At 44.3% G+C, this 24,608-nt stretch overlaps 1 protein-coding gene across 1 annotated transcript; it reads left to right on the top strand.

Annotated features, from left to right (window-relative positions):
* The first annotated feature begins 2,932 nt into the window (after nt 1–2,932).
* Nucleotides 2,933–15,625, top strand: LOC115329624 (diacylglycerol kinase kappa). Its single transcript, XM_040221811.1, has 8 exons — nt 2,933–2,997; nt 3,073–3,136; nt 3,622–3,852; nt 7,120–7,339; nt 11,265–11,436; nt 12,752–12,791; nt 15,176–15,217; nt 15,578–15,625. The coding sequence occupies exons 3-7, from the start codon at nt 3,631–3,633 to the stop codon at nt 15,197–15,199; spliced, it is 678 nt and encodes a 225-aa protein (XP_040077745.1). The 5' UTR covers nt 2,933–2,997; nt 3,073–3,136; nt 3,622–3,630; the 3' UTR covers nt 15,200–15,217; nt 15,578–15,625.
* The last annotated feature ends 8,983 nt before the right edge of the window (nt 15,626–24,608 follow it).

The raw sequence follows: 24,608 nt of genomic DNA on the forward strand, positions 1-24,608 counted from the left end.
GAGTCGGCGTTTCCCGGCGCCTGCTCGCATCGCCCGAAGGCCATCCGAAAAAAAGCGACGCGCATATCTGGACAGGACAGACCTCGGCGTTAACCGGGAAACGCCGACGCGGCATGTGGTTGGGCCTTTATGCGGCGTGAAGTGATCGAAAAAGCCACCACACGCCCCAACCACCCACCCCTTTGCAAAAAAAAATAAATAAATAACGACGAAAGAACTCTCTCATACGCCCATAACATTTATGGGTAGTGGTGGAGTGGGTAGTGGTAGTGGGTAGTGGTGGAGTGGGTAGCACCACCCACTCCACCACTACCCACTTTACCTGTCCCTCCATCCTTCCCCTTCACCAATTCTTACAACTCCTTGAAAGAATTGGTGAATCAGGTCGCGACCTCGCACTTATTGGCGTGCGCTGATTCCCTGATTCTTTAAAGGGGATAATTCAGAACTCCTTTAAAGTGCCCGTTAGTATGGATATTCATTAGTCCGGCTATCACACTTGCTGTAGAGGTTTCTTAGAAGGGGCTAACTTTTCATGTGCTTATTGTTTATTTTTTGTTTGTTTTCAAAACCAGAAAATCAGCAGGAACTGATAAAGAGCATCTTAAAGTCAAGGGCAACTGCTCTGCCTGTTATCTTCGAGGGCCCCATCAATGACAGTCAGGTAATTCTCTAGTTATATAAGGTGGTTCAAGTCACCAGGCTCTATCTAAAATGGACCGTAAAAATCGACGCCTGCACGTAGCCATCTAAGCTTTATGTCAAAGGTGTCTCTCACAGGTCGGTTTTTTTTTGTTAAATTACAAAGCGTAGTTCTCTTTTAGTAAAAAGTAGGGCCAAGAAACTTGCCGGGGTCTACGGCGGACGGCAACCCAGACTAAATCCAGTAGCGGGGTGTGTTTGGCGCTCGTATTGATAGATATTGATAGATGGCATCGAGAGCAGCGTCGGAAGGTGCAGCCGACCAGCGAGAGAAAGCAGACGACACGCAGACGAAATCCGTTGGCAGCAAAAGCACCGCCGTTATGCAGACGCGTTTTTTTACTTTAAGTTTGTTTTTATTGTTCGCATTTATTTTTTAACCGAAGGTACATTTCAAAAAGATTATATTCATTTTAATAAACCACGGTGGTCGCGAGCCGTCCACCGTGGTAAAAATCGACGCCTGCACGTCGCGATAAGAAGGCAGCACCATCTATTAATACGAACGCCAAACACACCCTGCTACCGGACCACTGTCGTCTGCATTGCTGCCCGCCGTAGACCCTGGCAACTTTCTTGGCCTTATTTTTTACAGAAAGAGAGCTACGCTTTGTAATTTTACAAGAAAAAAAAAGTGAAAGCCGTTTAACACTCCCTGTAACGCCGAATTGGAGCGCAGCTCTTGAGGAGGAGGAGGGGAGGGTACTGAGGGCCACGTGTTCTCGGGGGGGTTCACGTGACCCCCCGAGGGCACGTGACCTTGGTGGGGTCACGAGGGGGCAAACACGTGCCCCCCTCAGAGGTCACGTGACCTCGGGGTGTCATGTGACTCCCCGGGTCACGTGACCAAAATTTTTCCACTAGATTTAGCGGGGATATTTTCCCGCTATATTTAGCGGGGAAATTTTTTCCGCTAGATTTAGCGGGGAAATTTTTCCGCTAGATTTAGCGGGGAAATTTTTCCGCTAGATTTAGCGGGAAAATTTATCCGCTAGATTTAGCGGGGAAATTTTTCCGCTAGATTTAGCGGGGAAATTTTTTCCGCTAGATTTCGCGGGGAAATTTTTCCGCTAGATTTAGCGGGGAAATTTTTTCCGCTAGATTTAGCGGGGAAATTTTTTTCGCTAGATTTAGCGGGGAAATTTTTTCCGCTAGATTTAGCGGGGAAATTTTTCCGCTAAATTTAGCGGGGATATTTTTTCCGCTAGATTTAGCGGAGAATTTTTCCGCTAGATTTAGCGGGGAAATTTTTCCGCTAGATTTAGCGGGAAAATTTATCCGCTAGATTTAGCGGGGAAATTTTTCCGCTAGATTTAGCGGGGAAGTTTTTTCCGCTAGATTTAGCGGGGAAATTTTTTCCGCTAGATATAGCGGGGAAGTTTTTTCCGCTAGATCTAGCGGGGAAATTTTTCCGCTAGATTTAGCGGGGAAACTTGTTCCGCTAGATTTAGCGGGGAAACTTTTTCCGCTAGATTTAGCGGGGAAATTTTTCCGCTAGCTTTAGCGAGAAAATATTTTCCGTAGATTTAGCGGGAAAATATTTCCGCTAGGTTTAGAGGGGAAATTTACCCATAATGCACCGCGCGGTTACGCCGACGGCGACGCCGACGCCGACGGCGACGTCGACACCGACGGCGACGCCGCTCAAGCCGGAAACAGCCGCCTAAGAGCTGCGCTCTAAAACCAACCTGTGAATTACACCTTTGACGAAAAGTTTAGATGGCTACGTGCAGGCGTCGATTTTTACGGTCCATTTTAGATCGAGCCTGGTGACTTGAACCACCCTATGTGTGTCATGGTACAGTTGTAACAGATTGGTTTTACAGGCAACCAGTACAAGATCAAGACGAGAGCAGATGTCTGCCCAGAGGGCTTCACGCAAAAAGGAGATGACCGACATTCTGAGCAGGAAAAAAAGGGCGGCACCGAGTGTCGACAGCAGTGAGTATGATGACGAAGGGGTTGTCCCTGAGAAGCTGCTAAGAGTTGAAAGGGAGGCTAACGGTGATCTGGAGAGAGAATTGAAACGTGTGAAGACGGAGCTAGCAGCTACAAAGGAGCTGGAGGAGGAGCGGCAGTTAAGAAAAGCTTTGTCCTGGACCCTCCTAAGTTTGGTATGTGCACTTTGGGATGAACTGGCTTGTTTATAGTTGTTTTAAAAAACTGCAGATTTCTTAAATCTTAATATTTATAGATGTTCATCCAGGAGCTAATGTCCAAGTCGGGACCACAAGCTCAAGCAGAGGCAGCTCCTGCACCACTAAGCGTTTCAAGTGCAAGGACCAGCGTGCTGGGGTAATTTGTTTAACTTTCCTTATGAAATATTTTAATGTTCGGAGTAACTTCAGTATGCCTTTATTTTTATGATAGCCGACCCAGTGACCAGGTTCCCAGGAATCGACCACCAATCAGCGATGTCTCCGCTCGGGCCTTGGTGAGAAATTGCTGTTTATGAAAAAGCCGGTTCATCTCTGATACATCTTGAACAGAATATTGATGATTTATTGCGTAAAGATGTGTTTGCCGGAGAACACCTTACTTGACCCTATGCTCTATTTCACATATTCTTTTCGGTACTGATGAAGGTGTGGGTGGGAACGAAACGAACAGCAAAATGCTTTGCATACATGGCTACGTTTACATGAATGCGATCGTAGCGCATCGAATCGAGCAGGGACCAATCACACGCAGCCTGTCTTCTTACTTCTTCCTCTTCTAGCCAACTGCTACCAATCAAAATCGTGAAATCTCGACTCGATGCGCTACGGTCGCATCCATGTAAATGCAGCCCATGACTACTGGCATGTAGAAAGTGCTTTTGAAAACCATGTCCTTGTGCCTGTGGTTTTGCCAGTACTGGAAACAACTTCAAGTGGAATATAATTTGAAGTGGTTTTATTGTGTACTTTGTTATGGCAGGTGCCGTGCATGGAGGGAGAGGAGCCCTTTCCTGAGCACCTGCATGAGCACCTGCCTGAGCCCCTGCCTGAGCCCCTGCCTGAGCCCCTGCCTGAGCCCCTGGCTGAGCACCTTCCTGAGCTACTTCCTGAGCGTCTTCCTGAGCCCCCTCCAGAGCCCCGTCCTGAGGACCTCGGCGAGGATTTTGCAAACAGGTCATCAACTCCACTATTCCAGGAACACGAAGGACAGGTTGGTATCCAAGTCAGTTTTAAGCACTCTTCGCTAAATTGAAGGGATACAGCATTTGCACATTACTAACATGCTTTTTTCACCCCAAATTATATACTCAAAATTATGTGTGCGTTCGAATCGAAATTGAAAACAAAAACTAAAAGAACAAAGCACAGAATCATGGTGTAAGGTGGCCAGCCTTATCACCATAGACATGACGTTTTTGTGGTCGCCTCTGTAATAGCGAGTTTGTTTGACACATCGACATAAGTTTTACCCTGAGACCTGGTTCACTTGACGAGTGTACCACGATGCTTTTGCTATCTCTGCTGTGGTACGTGTGCCAACTATGAACCAAAACAAATTTGCTGTTAGGCTACGTAGCAGGCAGAAATGCAACAGTGGAGTGCCAGTTGTTTCTATTTGCGACGAAAAATGTGGTGAACAACCATTCTATTAGAGATTTTTTGACATCATTTTTGGCAGCACTTATGAAACGCGCACAGACGCCGATTTTGGAAATATGAATATTCTGCTTTGCGGCCTTATACCCAAAACAAGTTATTGAGCAATCCTGCTAACGACGCTCTGCATGGCTGATCTAAGCACTGTGCTTCTCACCTTATGATAGACCGCAATGTAGGTAAATACAGTGTAGACTGCATATAACGTATGTCGCGGGAGTCGCGAAAATCCGCACTATAAGCGGTACCGCACTACTATAACCAAAACATCAATTTTTCAGGCCAAAAATGCAAGCCATCAGACAACCTACCTTTGTAAAAGAATTTATTTTATGTTAGATGAAAAATAAAGCTTAGTTTGAGGAAAGTCGTTATTTCACCAGACTAGTACACTTCTCTCGCTTCTCTCTTAAGCGTGTCACACATTTTGAAAGAAATAAGCGACTTTTGCCTGACGCAACCTTTTAACGGCGTCGCGGGTTGCGGACGGACGTTGCGAGTGTTCAGGATTGCTAACCCTAATCACTTTTCTCCGGTGATGAAAACGCGTGAAAATTTGCATCATTTATACGGTACGCGCCAGTAATACCTTCATTTTGAGCACAGGCATGAAATGCTCCAAATAAGAAATCCGGGCGATGTTCGAAAACACAAATGCTTAGAAATCACCACTGTAGTCGAAGTAAACAACACGACAACATGAGCGTTTCTGCCGTCTTGAGAGTGCCGCCACGACATCGCCGCATGAGTCGGTGGATCTTCCCTTCTAGTATGTGCTGGGTTATCATAGCGACACACAACGAAAATTCACAGTCAAGGATAGCGCTTTTACGCGGAACAATGAGCTTCCACCACGCAATGCTAGCCACCATAACCACGCAGTCTACGTCGACAATTACAACTGCCACCATGTTTGCGGATAGAAGCAGCCGGCCCGCGACCGGCATGCAACGCGCGCGAACACTTCTCCTCGACCTGCAATTGGTCTGTCGTTGCGGTTGTTCTCCAACGCAGCGGAGGGACACACGCACGTGAACGACACGTGCGTGCGTCCCTCCGTCGCTATGGCGACTGAAGCCTCTCTCTTCGCTTCTCCCTGCTTCTTCGAGCAACCTCCTTGCCCCGCGTCTTGCCCCGCGAGTGCCACTTGCGGCTAGCGCCATTATCTAGTGTCGCACAGGGAAGCGTGCTCGCTGCGTTGGTCGGTCAGCGGGCTGTTCCAGAAACCGCACTATAACCGGTATTTCCCTTCGCGTGCCTGCATCTTAAGCGGTATGCAATTACATGGAGTTCTGTGGGAGGCGAACCGGTGGTTTAAAAAAGCCGCGTTATACCCGGTCCTGCACTATAAGCGGTTACGTTGTAAGTGGTCTATACTGTAGTATGAGCTCCTAGCTCAAGAATGCAGCTAAATTGCACAAGCTGCCATCATGCTTTTATCCTTAGCTACGGCCTAATGTAAGGTGAAACAGATTCTGTCGTCATAGCAATGATGCTGTTCATATACTTGACGCAATTCAGTTAGCTTCTTAAGCTATTGATCTCTTGAAGGAGCTCTTCAACTTCGCTGGTGGAGAAAGTAGACCCAAGTAGCGCTGCTAGGGGTGCTAGATTACCCGACATTATCACCTCAACTTGTGCTGTTCATCACTATCGACTTTAGTGTGCAATGCATGCTGGGATGGCGATCTGGTGCAAGCAGCTGCAGTACTCCGCATGTGCTGGCCCCAAAATGGACTCGGCAAGTGCAGCCGCTCGGGGAGTGCCGGCTGAAACGAAACTTGTTGAATGGAGTCGAACAAACTCGCTACAATATCCGCTTCACCAGCACGTCAAACTTGCTCTTTTCGGATTCTTGTTTTAAACCTTCAGCTGCAGTTTTATTATGTAAAAGAAAGAATTTCAGTTGGAGGTTCCTTTAAACAATGATTGCATTGGCAAATGTGCACAAAAAAAAATTGCAATGTGTGTATGTTCATACATTTTAGAACTTAGTCTGCCTCAATGGGCGACTTGTTTCCCACTGTAGAGGAGAAATTTAGCCAGTACAACCACTAGCCTGGGGTCTTCAACGCGTACCACATAGTAGTGATACACACCCACACGCCGGTACAATGCTCATCCAGATCGAAACGGGCAGGGGTGCAACTGTACTTAGAATCCCTGGTTCTGCAGCGCTAGTTTTTGCTCCACGTGATCTGAGCTGGTGTGCACTGGCCCACTCGGCCACCGATCCCCTCGGAAAATGTGCAACATCGCAAAGTTTGAGTTTCATGAAACCTTGTATGAACAATGTGTTGTTTAATCCTAAATCTGCGAAGTAGAATCTGGTATTTTCCTCATTATATTGTTGCATTAAAATCGGGGACGTGGCAGGATCATACGTATATGGTAAACAAAACCCCTTGCAGTTCTCAATTATGTTTAATGGCTAGCGATATACTCAGGTGTCGGAGGAATACATTTTATCTACAGTCGAATCTCATTAATTTAAACTTAAGGGGGGCCGAAAATTTGTTTGAATAAAGCAATGTTTGAATTACCAGGAGTTACCTCCCATAGAGATGCATAGGATGGGACCTGCATGTTAGTTTGAATTAAGATAGTTTGAATTAATGAGATTCGACTGTAGTAGTATTAAAAAAGGTAGCCCTTTTCATACTTTCACATATCATTAGCTTGTGAACACCTTATGATGAGGTGATCATCTCTTCGCACCTTTATTTAAAGGACTGTCGTGGCTTGAATTGACTTGTTGTCTGTTTCTTAAAAGTTACGATGCATATCTTGTAGGCTATGTTCAACAATGTTCTGTTTCCAGGTTCATGTGGGGTGCAACCTTCTTATACCCTGTGGCAAGTTGAAGTTGGTATTCAAAGCTACGTGTGATTCGAAGTGTGCCAAGGATGCATCCAGGACAATGTGGACGACGCCTCAACTACTTGAACGAAGCGTGAGCAGCAGGCCCTGCAACAGGTTCAAAAAACTGGGTGCTCAAGGGAAGGTTCCCATGACGCCGGAAAAGAAGATTGCTGTTCGCAGTAAGATAATTACTTTCTAAGATGCTTGCAGTGACTGTCAGCATAGAAATGATGCGCTCTCTAGTGGTTGTGTGCTTTCTACTGGTTCTGTCGTAAAAAAAAGCGTGGGGAAATTGGGAAAATTGACATTGCTCCTCCTCAGGTGCATTGCTGATTTCTCCAATCATGTGCTGAATTAAGAGGCTTACGTTTGCAGTGAGGTCTATAAACTGTGTAATACAGAAAAATATGATAATTACTTTCTAAGATGCTTGCAGTGACTGTCAGCATAGAAATGATGCGCTCTCTAGTGGTTGTGTGCTTTCTACTGGTTCTGTCGTAAAAAAAAGCGTGGGGAAATTGGGAAAATTGACATTGCTCCTCCTCAGGTGCATTGCTGATTTCTCCAATCATGTGCTGAATTAAGAGGCTTACGTTTGCAGTGAGGTCTATAAACTGTGTAATACAGAAAAATATCTGCACTTATCAGTTACCTTTTATTGCGTGATAATGCCACATTATCATGAAAACCGTTTTAGCTAAACATAAAGCTTGCTTTCTTGAAAAGAAGAGTTTAGCAGCACTCTATGCTTTTAGAGTTTAAAAGACTTGCAATTACACTAGATGTTCGTTAATCTATACTTGACAAAACCACAGATTTTTGTTTAAATTATCACAACTTCATTTTTGTTTTATACGAACCGCAAGGATAGTTTGTCAACTTTTTTTCGCAGGATCAGTTCACTTATTGGCAGATTGGAGCTCCGTGCACGCTTAAGGGGGGACGCGGGTCCTAAAAATGCAAAAAATCGCGAAAAAGTTCATTTTTTAGAAATCCTGTATTTGGGTGCCTTACATATCCAAGCACCTCTCTTCAAAATATTATAGCGTAATTCAAACTCAAAGTATAAAAAAAACGATAATTACGTCGCGCGGAACGCGCTAAAAATCTTCCCGAAAGAGGAAACTGATGTCAAAACGCGCGCCCTCCGCGCGCCGCCGGTGCGCGCCCGTTCGCGGCCATTTTGGTCTCGTTCGAAAGCTTGCTTCTTTGTCTACATTTTTGGCGCCATTAAAAATGGCGTCCGCCCGGGGAAAGCACAGAATACGGCGTTTCCCCAGAGAAAGAAACCGAGCTACCGATTGGCTAAGAAGCACGGGCCGCAGCGAGCGCTGTCGCTATTGGCCGAAGCGCATGCCTCCTCTCCTGAAATATGTCATTCTCTTCCCTCCTCTCCTTCCTCGCGGCGCGGAAGCAGTCGAGAGCAGCCGATATCGTTGTTTGTCGTCTGCTAGCGGTTGCGTTTTGAAACTTCAAGCACATTATTTTTCGGCGTTCGCCCGTTCGCCTGCTTTGTTTAGGTCGACGTCTTTAGGAGACATCGGTAGTGATCGCGATGCCTAGCGTGAAGCTTTCAACGCAGCGTGCGTACGGCAAGCGGAAGCGTCGGGCGTAGAACAAGGACTTCGCTCGCATCGCCAGTTGCGTTGCTTGCGGCGGACATGCGGCAAGGTGTCGGCAGCTGCATCGTCTTCCGAGGTGTCCGCCCCAAATGTGAGCAACGAAGAAGACGACGGCTTTGACCCTGGTGCGTCACGACTCGACTCGCATTTCTACACGGCAAGCGAAACTGCTCAACGTGCGGCGCGGGCTGACGAGATGAAGCAGGATTTGACCGCGAAGAAGTCTGCCACATAACGGAAGTTTGACCTCCTCAATGTCGCTGTCGAGGATAAAGAGACAAATTTTGGCACGCAATTCGTGATCGTGGATTTGAACGGGCTGAACGTGTTCTTCGCGACTGCCAAATGTGAGCAGTGCGGAATGGCCGCGCCCATTCACAAGCCGGTGCTTTGAAAACGTCCCCACGTCCCCTAAAAAAGCCCTTCTGAGGGCTAACCAATTGTTGCATATGGGTCTGCTTTCCCTACCCGTGTCTCTCCCTTAGTATGAAGTTCAAACCAAAGGCATTCCACCCATCTAAAGCTTCAATGTTGTTAGTTATGCATACCCAAATTTCAAAGTCGATTTTCTCAGCGTCGTTTTTTTCAGCCCCTTCTCCGGCCAGGAAGGCTTTTTGATTCACTTGCGCTCAAGCGATTTTCATAAACTTGGTACCATATTCTTTGGAATGAACTAGACTGCAAGCTAAAGCTATTTTTATTATGATATTTTGTGGTATATAAAACTGGCATTTCATTATTAGACATTGTTATGGCCCCTACTGTATGTCTTCTATTCACTTTAATTTTTTTACACGTTTATATGGAGCTAAAGAAATAAAAATAGCTTTAGCTTGTATGGCATTTATTTAGGAAGCAATTAATACCTTTTTTTCATTAAAATTTTAATAAGAAGGTTTTTTAAAACTTTTCCTGAAATTAGCTAATTAATATTTTATTTTGTTGATAACTTTTGACAAAGAAAAGATATCTGAAATCTGATTGCAGTTATGAAATCAGCACAATAAACTACATGCCTGCACAAAAAATCATTGAGATAGACCAATAAACAAAAAATAGTTTTTAAGAACCCACTTCCTCCCTTAAAGGGATACTGAACTGAAATTTTGAGCTCGCAAAACAGGGCTGGAGCGATAGGCGGGATGCTGCAGAATCCAAAAACACCATTCATACAGTGTTTAACGGATGGCCATATTTTTTTTCAAAGAAATGCGCGACTGAACACGGCCGGCGAGGCATGGGGCATTACGATTCTATTCTCATTCCCTGTCCTCCTCGCTTCGTCCCGTCGAGCTGGTGAACTGAAGCGAGGCCGCATCTCCTCATTCTGAACCGTTTGAATATAACCGTGATGCCACATTCCTCACTTGATTGCTCCCTTCTTTTCCAGAAATACGGCCATCCGTTTGAGATATCGATCTCTGAGTGATGTTTTGGAATTCGTAGTGTCCCGTTCAATGCTTCTGCAGCTTTATTTTGCGAAATCCAAGTTTCAGTTTTCAAGCTGTGGGTGTGCCGTTACCCTAAGGCTTTTTTGATCCAGTACGAATCGGCTTGCGTTGCTCAAAAGCTTGTCCTTCACTTTGAAAATGGTAGTCAGGATACTCCTAGTAATCCCATGTTTCAGTGCCACTTCTTCACTTCCGAATCAACTTCTCTCCCATCGCAACCAATTTCTCCTTTACGGAGAGAGTTTGGTATTTACCTCGCAGCGACATGATGAAAACTTTGCCACAGCCAATGAGGGAATGTGTGGTGCGTTACACTACGGTGCACGCATGTAGCCAGGATTATGTTTCGGGGGAGGGAGGGAGGGAGGGAGGGAGGGAGGGAGGAAGGGAGGGAGGGGAGGGGAGAGGAGAGGAGAGGGGAGGAGGCTCCAGCAAAATGGAAGATTTCCGAGGGGGCCCGGGCCCCAAGGGCCCTCCCCTGGCTACGTGCCTGCTACGGTGGCTGCAAAGTAGCAAATACTGCAAAGGCGGGTCACATGCTTCGGAGTCGGCCTTCAGCAGCACGCTGGGAAAAGCAGAATTGGCCAAGTGTCACTTTCGTACCCGAGGACGTTTTTTTTTTTTTCCTTCTCCTCGCGTCAACACACGATTGTGCATTGCCGTGTTCTGTCGCCAGAGTAGTCCAAGTGGTTTTGACCACTTAGATAAGTGCAGGATGGTGATATGCTTTATTTTCGACTATTTTTAGGTGAAATAAGAATGCAAATGCTCAGCTAGTGGCGGCAAAGGCAGCCCATATTTGTCGGTGCAAACAAGCAGAAGTAGGAATTAACTCAATGGTCTAGTTTGAAGTAAGCTGAAAACATAAGGGAAAAACTAAAAATTTGATTTTTGTTTGAATTAATTGAAAGTATGAAATGTCCGAGATTTAATTATCGCTAGTCTTCTGTATGCCGATTCCAGAGTCAATTAAACTAAGAAAAAAACGAGTAGATTTCGAGGGGTTCTAATTTGTTTTTGTTTGTTTTCAGACATGTTGGAGAAGTACATACGCGACCATCCAACAGAACAAGAGACCAAAATAATGCTGGACAAAGAATTGAAGCCAGAAGAGAAAGCAGTCGCTACTGCTAAAATTCGGGCCGACCGGCTGAAGAATACAAACAAGTATATCTCTGAGCTGGTCAATGACCTAACGAAGAAGTAAGTCGTTTATATCTGTGTGTCAGTATTCCATGCGGAGAGCAAGTCGTGTGCTTTTTGCTCAGGAGTAGCGGTGATGTCAGAATGATGTGGAGCTCTTATTGACTGATCAAAAAAGATAGTGGGTAGACCTCAATGCTAGATGCCTTGAGGTCTACCCACTACTTCTTTCAATGAGCCAATAAGAGCTTGGCTTTCTGATATCATCGCAACCCCTGCCCAAGAAGCAGACGACTTGTTCTGCGCATATATCTTAAACTTGCTAAAATGAGTGGTGAGCTGCATGTTAGAATAATCCTTTCGGTACAACTAACAAGGTACGGTGCATTACTCTTAAAGTGTGTATCTACAATTTGGAGCTGGTAAACATTAATTATGTTTTTTCTTTATTATTTGACTTCTGAAGATATTGGCACTTAGCAAAGAGCCGGCTACTCCAGTAATACATTTTTGCAAACACCTTATTTCTTTCAGGAATCACAACCACCTCGAAACAGCCCTCGATACAAAGCAGGGTTGTGTCGACTTTTGTCCAAACGGCATGCATCTATTCATAGCTTTCTCTACTGAACGCATGTGCAGTGTATGTTATTAAGCTCCTCGACAATTACAGATGCTTGATTAATGAACCGGGTGTTAGGTTTGATTCAAGCAAAATATTTATGCACACTCAGCCTGAAGCGATGCAACGCGGGAAGTCGAATCTTGTCCACAATACATGTGGTCAAAGCTCAGATTTTCAGCTGGTCTTGTGAATGTTTGGTTGGGCCGTGGTGAGTAATGCATACGGAACATCATAAGTTGTCAGCAAGAAAATAAATGTAAGCAAAATATTGGCTGGTTGTTTGTCCAAGTGGTTTTGTTGAATCCGGCGAGCAGCGTTGACGGAAGCGAAGCAGTTGGTGTTAGAAGGTACTAATGTCTGGGAAATAACCCATGCACTACTCTCATAACTACACTATTATAGTTAACTCACAAATTTGCCATCAAATGAAGAGGACGCTGCCAAAGGTTTGCAACGTGCAGGCATTCGAAATAGAAGTGCAATTTAGACAGCCCAATCTGCTTACCACTTCCTTCGTTTACGGGGGCAAATACGCAAATGAAAAATGTATGATTGGTTAACTAGTAACATGGACTTTACTGCATATACCACATAAACTAATGTAATCAAAACTTTTTTATTTTACGATTGCAAACGGGGCTGCCGATGCATAGGGTTAGCTTAGGACTCTACATTCCTCGTGGATCAGGCAGCAGTTTGTTTAATGCAAAATTACAATTAACTCATTTTCAATGTGTGTTTTCTTTCCAGACACAGAATCAAGCGAGCCCTTCTTGCAGAGCAGAGTGAGGTAGGAGCCTAATATGCTTTATTTCTTTTGTGGAAGCAATTCAAGGCTGCAGGTAGCATGGTGGTTTGGTATTAAAGGACACATGCAAAGGAAAAAAAACATTTTTTTTTAAACAGCTTAGATGGAAAAAGGATATCATAAAACAATTTTACAACCAAGAAAAAAAATTTTTAGGACTATATTTACGGCGCCATACGAATTTGTACTTGGCGCCGGCGGGCGCCGCAGAAAAGTGGCCCTTGACGGGCCCATATTTGTCACGTGGTGCTTGCGCTCTTTCGGAAGCTTCCTATGGCTTCTAAAAGTAACTTATTCATCTTTGTTTGACGTATAACAAAAAGCTAAGATAGATAAGTAACTTTTAGAGCCCAAAGGAAACTCCTGAAAACGCGCAAGCAGACGTGGTAGACCTGTGCGCCGGTCAGATGACGGCAGCGGCGCCCCGAAGCAGACAAACTTGTGCGGCGGCGGCGACGGCGGCGTAAAGAAACTCGTTGAAGCGGCGTTCGCACAACGCTGAGCGTGCGGCGGCTCCCGCGAGCGCCAATTACAAATTCGTATAGCGCCGTAAATATAGCTCTAAAATTTTTTTTTCTTCGTTGTAAAATCGTTTTATGACATCCTTTTTCCATCTAAGCTGTCTAAAAAAAAAATGTTTTTTTCCTTTGCATGTGTCCTTTAAGATCTGCTGAAAAAAAACTAGGTTTTGTCACTTATATTTCGGTGTCTCAGTTACAAACACAGCAGTATTGATCAGGAGTTCTGAAACAAAGTTCCATCGAACACGATTTTGGCGATTGCTCTTCAGGGTTTCGCGAACATTTTAATTGAAAATTCACTGATTACATGTGTCAAGCTTCACTTTAATCTTGTGTCGAGCTTCATCGCTATGTACAAAAGTGGGGGGGAGGTTTCACCGCAATGTACCACCATCTGTGGAGGAAAGTGGCTGACGCGGCGAGGCCTAGCTATCGGTTAGCTACATGGCCGTAACAATATTGTTCACTGTTGTAATGGGATTTAATTATGATTATATGTGCACCACTTATTTCTGAAGGGCAGTGTAGGAAAAAATGTTCAGTTAAGGAAGTTGTTGCTTTGCTTGTATTTCACATGAAAGGTGAACTCAAACTAACTCCAGAAAACCAGTATGCATAAAGGATTGCGTCCTTATAGTGTACAGGAATTGCAGGGAGTTATTCCTTGTAGCTATATAATCAGAGCTTCCATATGTGTTCCGAGGTTTCAGTGGTAATAATTGTTATGTTCTGTGTGTCTCAGATGTTCTAGAACTAAAAGTGAAAGCAGCAATGAGCACCATATATTCCCAACCATAATTTTCATATTGAAAAAAGCTAAATTTCAATCTTGCAAATATTTCTTCGATATATTGGACCTCAAAGAGTTTGTTTTAAATATAAATGTCTTGTCTAAATCTCTCAATCGAAGTGTATCCCAAACTGGATTGCAACCCCAAGAGAAGCTTAATTGTGAGCTTAAAACATGTTGGTTTAATATTTGTTATTTTTCCGTTTTTAGCTCTACTCTGTAGACGCCTATATTAAAAGGGCCGTGCAAAGAAATTGTGTTGGAGTGTTTTTTTTTTCTTTACATAGACATACTGGCATCACTGTGACCCAAGTGTATTTGTACACGCTACTGATCCAGAAGCTTCTTTAAAGCGGTGCAATTGAAAGGATAAAATCCACCCATTTCCTTCATTTTCTCCTTCGCAAAGTTGATCACATCGTAGCTGGGATGACATCCTAGGGGATCTCTATTTGACAATATTTGAATGAGGCTCATCGATTGGATTCAAGCATTGAATCAGCGCATGACTTGGACTCGTGACATGAACACCTCGACAAACATTTTGGTATTGGGTTGATGTCCAATCGCTGAGGTGACGAAAATAGCCGAGCTTTAACAATGTGCAGAGGCCAGCATGCGCCCTATGCTTTGCCAAGCCCGGCGCATGGCTATGATGAACATTGGCAGCATATAATCGGCGCCAAATCACGTGGCTGGTTGTTTCTGCGAGTTGAGGGGGTGAACGCTGCCCGTTTTTCTCTACTTATTTTTGTGACTGCCATTGCTTGGAAAGAAAAGTTGTCTGTTTTTTGGGTTCAAGGACTCATCCTATGTAGTATTTAACGAAAGCTAAAAATTTGTCATTTAGCTGAGAAATAAAACATGAACATCAATTTTGTGTATAACTGCTTGCACACTGGAAACGAAAAGCTTGTGGCATTGTGAAAAGCAGGGGGGGGGGGGGAAGGGGGGGGGGTACCTCCACTATTTGGTGGGTTGCAGGGTACCAGAGTTTGGGAAGCATTGCTCTAGGGAATTCATTCTTGCCCTCAGTGTGTTTGTATATTTTGCAGTTGCCTGGCAGTGATTGTGCCTGAAAACACAGAAAAGAAGAGGTACGTTTTTCTTGGAGAGCTTACTGCCTTCTCAGAACTCTTTCTTGTAGCTATGTAACCTTGCAATAATGTTGATGCTCACAGTTCACTGGCAACAACGCGCCAAAGGTGTTGAAACTATTTTTGCTTCCTAGCCTCTCTTCATAGACTCGGAAGTGGCACCAGTGTTTAGACAGGATCAGAGTAAGGCAGTTTTTCTGCCTTGTTTTTGGAGCTGTTGATGCCAACATTGGTTCCCATTCAAAAAATAATATTCTGATCTAATGTAATAGTAATCTGACAGGCACATTTTAGATGCATGGGATAATTTGCTACTAGCTCTGATGCAGCAAGTGTCCAATGTTGACTATACTTTTTCAGGTGTCAAGTGAAAGAGGACAATAAAACGAGGTCTTGTTTATAAATTAAGCTTTTGTTGTTTGTTGCATTTTTTGCAAGGCTTGTAAGCCAAGCACAACTGCTACACCTTGCCACAGATCGGACGCAGAGGCAATTCATCTACACATATGGACGTCTCGCACTGATACATATCCCGAATGTTGAGTGGGTGCTGTATATGGGCCACAAATGGTAAAACAATCTCGCATTTTTACGGATTTTGTATAGGTATATGGGTCCCACACATTTATACAGGACCCATATAAATGTATATGGGTCCCATATATTTATACAGAACCTGTATAAATGTATGGGTCCCATACATTTATACGGGTCCTGTATAAATGTATGGGTCCTGTACATTTATACGGGTCCTGTATGAATGTATGGGTCCTGTATACATCTATGGGACCCATATCCAATAGGCTGGTAAAAATATTTATACAGGACCCATTAGAAATTTTATACAGGATTTTCCAATAGGGTAGACATCGCTAAACGCTCATTCTCCGCCCAAAGGTAGAGCTAGAGGTCACAACCAGATGCCAAAGTTTCAGCCCGATCCGATAACTTAATCAAAAGTTACAAGTGATTTTCTGAAAATTTCAATGGGAAAATGGAGCCCATTTTTGCCCGCTTTCGGTTTCTGGTGCCATAGAGCCCCATGTGTTTGAAAACTCCGTCAGTCGCCATTTTCCCATTGAAATTTTCAGAAAATCACTAATAACTTTTGATTAAGTTATCGGATCGGGCTGAAACTTTGGCATCTGGCTGTGACCTCTAGCTCTACCTTTGGGCGGGGAATGAGCGTTCGGCGATGCCTAGTTTATTTTTGCGGTAAAAAAGACCATGTAAACTTTCTTTTGTGACACCCTGTGTGTGTGTGTGTGTGTGTGTGTGTGTGTGTGTGTGTGTGTGTGTCTATATATATATATATATATATATATATATATATATATATATATATATATATATATATATATATATATATATATAGCATACTCCTTCATTCACAAAATTTGTTTCGTGATACTAAACAAGCCTGCAGATAGTCCGCACCGTGTAAAATTTCAATGTGTATAGTTCGCGGTCTGCACTCCAGAAACGACGTTCGATGGGCGGAAACAAGACGGCGGACAAGAGTTTCGGGTCTCGACTTTCGAGCCTGCAGCGCTGCAACCATGCTGGCTGCAGAACACGCTCCCTGCCTGTCCCGGAGCGGTTTTCCCCATGGGATGGGGTCCGGGGACAACAGGCAGTCGTCGTCCCGAATCTGGTTGACCTTGGGAAAGTGGGTTTCGCCATTTCGCGCGGTGCAATTGAAAGGAAAAAAAGAAAAAAAAAACATTGCAGGGTTCATTTTTCTTGTTATAATAGTTATTTTTAATCTTTTTTTTCTTTTTAGTAGCGCTGTGGTGCCTGTGTGGCATGGATGCCTCTGGTTCAATGTTAAGAACTAAAAAAAACCCAAAAAACTAGGAACAAATCAAAACAAACATAAGAGCGGTAGGCGCCAACCCACTCGGCTGGCTCGGCTCGTATAGCGACGAAGTCCCGCGACGAGGGGATGCGAGACCGTGATTGTGAGTGGCAGGGTGGCCGTGATGCGAGTGGCTGGCCGTGAGTGTGAGCTCCTCATGAGTGTGAGTAGCCGTGATGGGGTCGTGAGTGGGACCTCTTCTTCATGAGCGTGAGTAGCCGACTCTGAAGAACCGTGATGTGAGTGGCTGGCCGTGAGTGGGACCTCCTCATGAGTGTGAGTAGCCATGATGGGGCCGTGAGCGGGACCCTCTCCTCATAAGTGTGAGTAGCCGTGATGGGGGCGACTCTGAGGGGCCATGATGTGAGTGACTGGCTGTGAGTGTGACCTCCTCATGAGTGTGAGTAGCTGTGATGGGGGCAAGTTTGTGGCAGCGTGATGTGATTGGCTATGAGTGTTTCGCATGGTTGAAGTCTGTGATGTGAAGGGCTGTGACTTTTGAACGGTGGTGTACTTTGTGATGTGATTGCAAATGGCTTTGATGGGCTTCCAATTTTTGTGATGTGATGGTGAGTGAGTGGGTCCTGTAATGCCGACCTATGGTCTCCGGTGACTGGTCGCAGCCAGTCCTTAAGCTGTGTTTCCTTTTCCACATCTTTGCAATATCTTTTGCCATACTTCGACCACTTCAAAGCCATTTTGCGCAATATACAATAGACACTAGACACGACGACCGCGACTGCCGACTGGCAAGATGGGCAAGGCGGCAAAACATTTGTGAATGGCTAGTAATTGTTTTGTACTTTGTGACGGACGGTAGCTTGCGCCAACTAACCGCAGCACCAAACGGTCATGCTGTTTTTCGTGTTTTTGACAACAAACGCGCTGTCAAGGAGCATGACGAACAATAAAATAACAATATTTGCGAAAAAAATCTCGAATAAGCCCGAAAAACGCGACAAGCGACTGGAAAAATCTACCAGCGACTCAGTGAAAAGAGAAGCCCAAATCCGCTTATAATAAGCGGAACTGGCAACCCTGGGCGGGACACTGCAGAGCCCAAAAATACCACTAGTACAGCGATATGTCTAACGGATGGCCGTATTTTTGGAAAAGAAATATGTGATTGAACACGGCCGACAAGACATGGGCTGTCACGATTCTCATTCCCTCTCCTCCTCGCTTCGTCCCGTCGAGCTGGTGAACCGAAGCGAGGAGAGGATAGGAGCAAGGCCACTTCCCCTCATTCTCAACTGTTCCAGGAGGTTCATGATGTCAGTCCTTGCTTGATGGTGCCCTTCTTTTTCAAAAATATGTCCATCCGTTTGAGATATTGGTTTACGAATAAGGGTCTGGAGGTCGTAACGTCCCGTTCAACGCTTCTGCGACATTAAGTCGTGAAATCCAAATTTCCGTTCAGTGCCCATCCCTTTGATGTATTACAATGCAATTATCCACAGAGCTCACATTTGGCAAAAATATTCAAGCCCTAACGGTTATAAACAAAACCGTGAGAAGTTGGTGCGACGCTCCTCATGATATTTCAGACATTGAATGAGAATGTGCAAGACGGAGCATTTCATCACATTCTTCAGACGTTGGAGCATCCTCGGCTCACAGAAGGAAGCCATACGTGAGGTGAGTGTGGCCAATTCTCAGGCGACAAAGAACAACTTCATAAGAACGCTCTTTATGTCGGCAACTGGCCCATTCAGAAAGAACAGGTTTCACGCGGTGGAGTTTATTGTGGACTTCAGTATCCCATTCCTCCTGCCATTTCTTTTGAATCTACCTTTTCAATAATGACCTGTAATTCAGGTATGGGATGCAGGGAACTTCTGTGTCCATTTCTTGACATGTTCTGGCAGCTTTATCAGCCTCCTCATTACCGGCTATACTGACATGGCTAGGCACCCAACAAAAATGTACGGTGAAGTTGGAGTTTGTGGCCATTCAAATCATGTTATGTTGTTCCAGAATAAAAGCATTTTTTGATCTATCTAGGAATGCAAGTGCACGGAGTGCACCGAGAGAGAGACTGCGAAAATTACGCCAGTCTTGATAATCCTTTTGATAATAGTGTCCACAGCTCCCAGTAGGGCATATGACTCTGCCGAGAAAATAGTGGCTCGAGTAAAATAGTGGCTCGAGTGCTGAGCCGCTTTACAATCCTACAATCCTGCACTTCATTCCGTCCGTGTAAAACTGTGTAAGGTTTTTGTAGTTTTCGGTGATTTGGAAGAACTCTTGCCTAAGATTTACCGCTGGTACATTCTTCTCGTCATACTTGGAGAGAGAAAAATTTATCGGAATTAGTTTCATGTTCCAGGGTGCACCTGGGCTGGGCAGTGCTGCTACCGGACTTGATATATCTATGCAAAAGTATTGGCATCAGATTTAAGTCGCAGAGGGAAGGGAGGTATAACAGAAGGCTTGTTCTGGTAGGTCCTTTCATACCGCGTGTCCAGAAACACTTCGAGTGCAGGATGTCGAGGCATGGAACAAACTCTTAAGAGATATTGAAAGCCCAAGAACAGACGTCTTTTTCCCGGAGTATTAATTAGATTCAGCATAGAGACTGGAAACTGGAGAGGTTCGAAAAGCCTTCTTGCAGGTCGTAGTCCCAGGTGATGGACAGGATCCAAGATCCGAAAAAGAGACGGCCGAGCCGAGCCCGTACACCAGGCAACCATAATCTAATTTCGATCGAACAAGGCACCGATACAAACGCAGCAGGCGTCTTCTGTCACAACCCCAGGACTAGTGAGAAAGAACTTTTAAAATATTCAATGCTAGCAGGAATTTCTTTTTTAGTTGCAAGATGTGACTACAGAAGCTAAGTTTCTTATAAAAAATAACCCCTAAAAATTTATGCTCAGGATGTATGTTTAGCGTCTGACCTCCCAAAATTAGAGAGGGTTCTGTAATGATAACCCTTCGAACAGAAAACAGAACACAGACTGTTTTTTCTGCTGAGAAACGGAAACCATTCTCGTCTGCCCAACCTGTCATTCCATTAATACCTAGTTGAACTTGGCATTCACAAATGGCTAAATTACAAGAAGAGCAGGAAATTGGTACATCATCAACATAAAGTGCGTAGGAGAGAGATCGGGGAAGAACCTGTCTAAGAGAGTTCATTTTGATCAGAAACAAAATGACACTCTTGGGGAACACCATCCTGCTGGACAAACATTTCAGAAAGTGTCGTGCCCAGCTTCACTTGGAACAAGCACTCATCAAGGAAGCTCTTGATAAGAGCTAGCATTTTCCCACGAATTCCGGCTGAAACTAAATCACTTAAAATTCCGTATCGCCATGTGGAATCTAATGCCTTGTCAATATAAAAGAACACCTATAAACATTGTTGTTTGCTTACAAAGGCATCCCCGACTGTTTTTTCTAAGCGAAAAGGGTGATCAACAGTTGATTGCCTCATCTGATACCCGCATTAGAATTTGTCGAAGAAGTTTTTCTGCTCTAAGAAAGACACCAATCTAGAGGTCACCATTCGTTCAAACGTTTTTTCAAAGGGAATTGGTGAGTGCAATGGGCCTGTAGCTGGAAGGTAATGATGGATTCTTTCCAGTCTTTAGCAAAGGAATCACAATTGCCATTTTCCAGAGAATGGTATAAGCTCCACTGCTCCGTATACGCAGTTAAAAATATGTCAAAATGGTATCTAATGTTGCAGGATGTAAATGCTGAACCATACTGTAATGAATAAAGTCTGGACCAGGGGACAAACTCCTTCCCTTGACAAGGTTGATTATAAGCCTCTTTAGAAGCTCCAGTATATTTCTGAAGGAAAGGAAACACGAGCGAAGGACAAGTGCAGAGTTCACACTGTCTGTGTAACTAGCTTGCCTGTATTATTGCTTTAACATGGTTTTGAAAGGTGACTCACCTGTTGCGATGCAATACTGGTTTTCAATGGTCTTCTCTTTTTTTTTTTTCAATTACGTCTTGGGATTGTCCCAACACTTCTTGAGCTGTGCCTCGTCCCGCTTGTAGAACCCTCGAGTGCTGTTGAACTTGATGGTCAGGGCAGCCCACGCCACCGCCTTTACCTTGGCCGTCGACTTATTTGTGCTTCTGCTTACTATCAGTTTGTATTTCGGCACTAGCTCCACGAGCAGGGCTTTCTTGTCCGAAGAAAAACTTCTTCGGCTTGTTTGATGCGTGGAAGAAAAACGACAAGAACTTGAGGAAAAAGAAGATACTGAAGAGTGAAAAATCAAGGATACCAAGGAATTAGTGCGAGCACAAGAGACCGACAAAGTGCTCGTCGCATGTTGCCAGACAAGAATAATGAGGACGCAATGTGCAGTCAAAACAAGCCAAACATATGTTTCTTTAAACAAACACTCGCCTTCTCAGCTGCATACAGTTCCAAAACACTTTGCACGGCAATTGTTTTATAATCTACTTGTTCTAGAAACTCATTTCCGAGTTCAGACATAAAAATGTACTATAATCTTGACACCGGACATGCTCAGACTTTCCTCACACAATGAAGGTTTTCTATGTTTGCTCCTCTTGAAAGGAAAGGGCGAGGCGCCTTTCTGACATGAAATGGCGCCTTTCCTTAAGTGAGCCCATTTTCTTTTCTTACGTAAGGTAAGGAACAAGGAAAGGAAATTGGTGTTCCTGAATTCGGGAAAACGAGTACTGAAAAAACTCGAACGCGAGTGTAGGGCACCCTACATTTTTATATTGTCATAAAAAAGGAAACTTGGCGATTAAAAACACATTTGATGAAACGGCCGTCAGCAGTTCGATGAAACGGCGTTAAATGAAACGTCCCCTTTTCTTTGAAACAATGTTCAATGAAATGTCCGGAAACCATATATACTCACATCATTTGCCGAGCGCCCTCCATACCGAATGTGCTCGGCGTGTAACAAGGCCCGAAAAAATATCAACGCTACTTTTATATGGTGCACGGGCAATGTTTATGAGGTTTCACTGGCTTATTGTCACAGTGCAGATCACGCTTCCCTGCACCTCGCCAGTCGGTGGGCACGCACTTCGTAACTCAAAAACGGTTGGTCCACCTGCTGCGCTGCGGCAAAGTAGACACATAGGCACGTTTCATTGTCCAATTCTCATGCACTTTTGACGTCGTTTAAAAATTTTAGCATGCAGTTTGAACATGTATAGAGACATGTCATACATGTCTGCTCACACTGGATATCTCACAATAGCTTAAACATAACATGAGATAGCGTGCACGGGTATTGTCAGTGTAAGGTAGGACTCAGGCGAGCTGGCAGCTAAAAGGAGCAGACCTATAGAAGTTAATATCACTTCCACCTAATGACACCAATGTTCCCAAAGACCCGATTTTCGGGATCATCTTTAATCCTGGAGAGTGGGGTGAGTGAAGGACAGGACTACAGAAATCGGAGGTTTGTGTTGTCCTCTGTGTGTCCTTCACTCACACTCCACTCTCTAGGGTTGTAGATGACATTATTAAACCAGCTCGACTGCATCCTCGATTTAAGTACGGGATCATACCGGCCCACACAAACAAAACGCAACCACTTACAATATTCACGTTTTTGATCTTGCCAATTTTGTCTCTTCTCCCTGTGATAAGCCACTGCCCCCCCTCCAATAAACCTTTTTAATAAAAGCCTTCTGCAAGCTGCCATTTTTTTTTCATGTGCTTCATTTGATTTCTGACAGATAGCATGCCTCAAGCACTTCTGTGTATATTGTTATATACAATTATTTCTCTCCTTGCGAAAGAGAGATAATTGTATTAACAGTATACATAGAAGTGCTAAGAGCATGTTATCAATTGGAAATTATGTTCTCCTTTATCCTTTCTCTGCATATCTACGTTCACCAAGGTTGGAGGCTATTCAAACAGGTAGACCAAAGCGGAAAATTATCACATTTCATATTATTGATAAACTCTGACCCGCTGCCGAACTTGCAGGCAGGTGTCTTCAACGCAGTCGAGGAACTCGTGCAGGACTACAATGAAAGTCCTCGGGCCAGGACAGGCTTCAAGGGGACAAAATAACGTCAGCAATTGTGCACCTCTGCATTAGCACATGCTATACTCAGATAAAGAGCTACCCAGTGGAAGCGTAAGATGCCATGTTGTTCTTATTTACCTAAAGCTCCAAAACCGATTTTAGTTTTGTGTGCCATATATATATATCTTTCTTTAATGTGTCTCAGAAAACAACTTACACTGTTTGTATATTTAGACATTGTGTGTTCGAAGTAGCTCTAATGAGTGGTTCGGATGTTAGCAAAAAATGTCTCCGTCCAGCCGCTCCTAGCTCCCCACCTCTGCAACATGAAGTGCAATGATCGCATGCATTTGAGCGCAGGCTCAGCTGTGCAAGGTGCTTTGTGCACAAAACCAATTGCACTCTGAAAGATCAATTAAATGTGCTCTGGCATTTCTTCTCACAGCACTGCACAAAACCTTTTAAATAGGTTATAAATGCAGTCACCACGTGGGCATTTTTTTTTCAATTGCATTCCCCTTATCGAAACACTCTAGATATGTGAACCCTCGTCCTACAACCACTTGTTCCTAAAAGCAGCGTGTAGAGGAGGCTGTGCAATTCGACATTAAAGGCATGCTAAATAGCGAGTTTTGGAAGGTCATGTTTTCAGGAAACGATACCTGCATCGGGAGCTCGTGCTGGCACTTCGAAGCATGCTCGGAAGCACGTCTCTCAATATGGCCTACTAAAAGTCCCTATTGAGTAAAAAGCTTGCGGTTCTAAAGTTCCGGTTAGCAAACGGATGCAAACCACGAGTGCCGACAAGAACGCTTCCGAGCATGTGCTTGACGTTGACATGTTTCCAGACCAAAATCAATTGGAGCTGTGAACATAAACACTCGGTCACAGACAATCGAAAAATATACACGGCGTGTTTTCAAACTAAGAATAAGCTTGCTCGAGAACGAATGCCCTGGAAGCTTTGGAAAGCTTCCAGCTTTGTAGGGCCAGAAGCTCTGCTTTGGAAGCTTTAGAAAAGAGCTTCAAAAGCTGCATTTCCATCGCTTGAATGATAGCATAGTTGTGTTTGAACTACTGCAGAACAACATGGAATGGCCATCCAGAAACTTCAACCTTTTTTTAGTTATAAACATAAAAGCTTCATTGGCGTACAGACTGCGACACTATAAGTACGAACAAACAACAGCCGGCATTTATGCATTTCTATGAGGATTTAATGCCTGTCGTTGAAATAACTAGTGTGATTATGTGTTCTCACGGATTTAAAAGACCGATGTCCTGTTCATGCTGTGTCACGCAGTGTATGTCAATCACACTCACGTGAACTGGAACTGGAACATTCTCGTCAATTTTTATTTTCAGTTTCATTGAGCTTCAAGTCAGCTTATAAGCGAGCTCAGCAAAAGGTTTACGGCTCTTTTGTACGATGAGCACATCATTGCAGCAAGTGTTCTGGACCCACGACAAAAGTTGAGGGTCTTTCAGGCAACTTTCACCAAAGGGCTGCCGCAGTCAACAGCGGCAGACGCAATGACAGTTG

Source organism: Ixodes scapularis, unplaced genomic scaffold (assembly GCF_016920785.2).
Source record: "Ixodes scapularis isolate PalLabHiFi unplaced genomic scaffold, ASM1692078v2 PGA_scaffold1__304_contigs__length_218370807, whole genome shotgun sequence".
In the NCBI taxonomy this organism is placed as follows: domain Eukaryota; kingdom Metazoa; phylum Arthropoda; class Arachnida; order Ixodida; family Ixodidae; genus Ixodes; species Ixodes scapularis.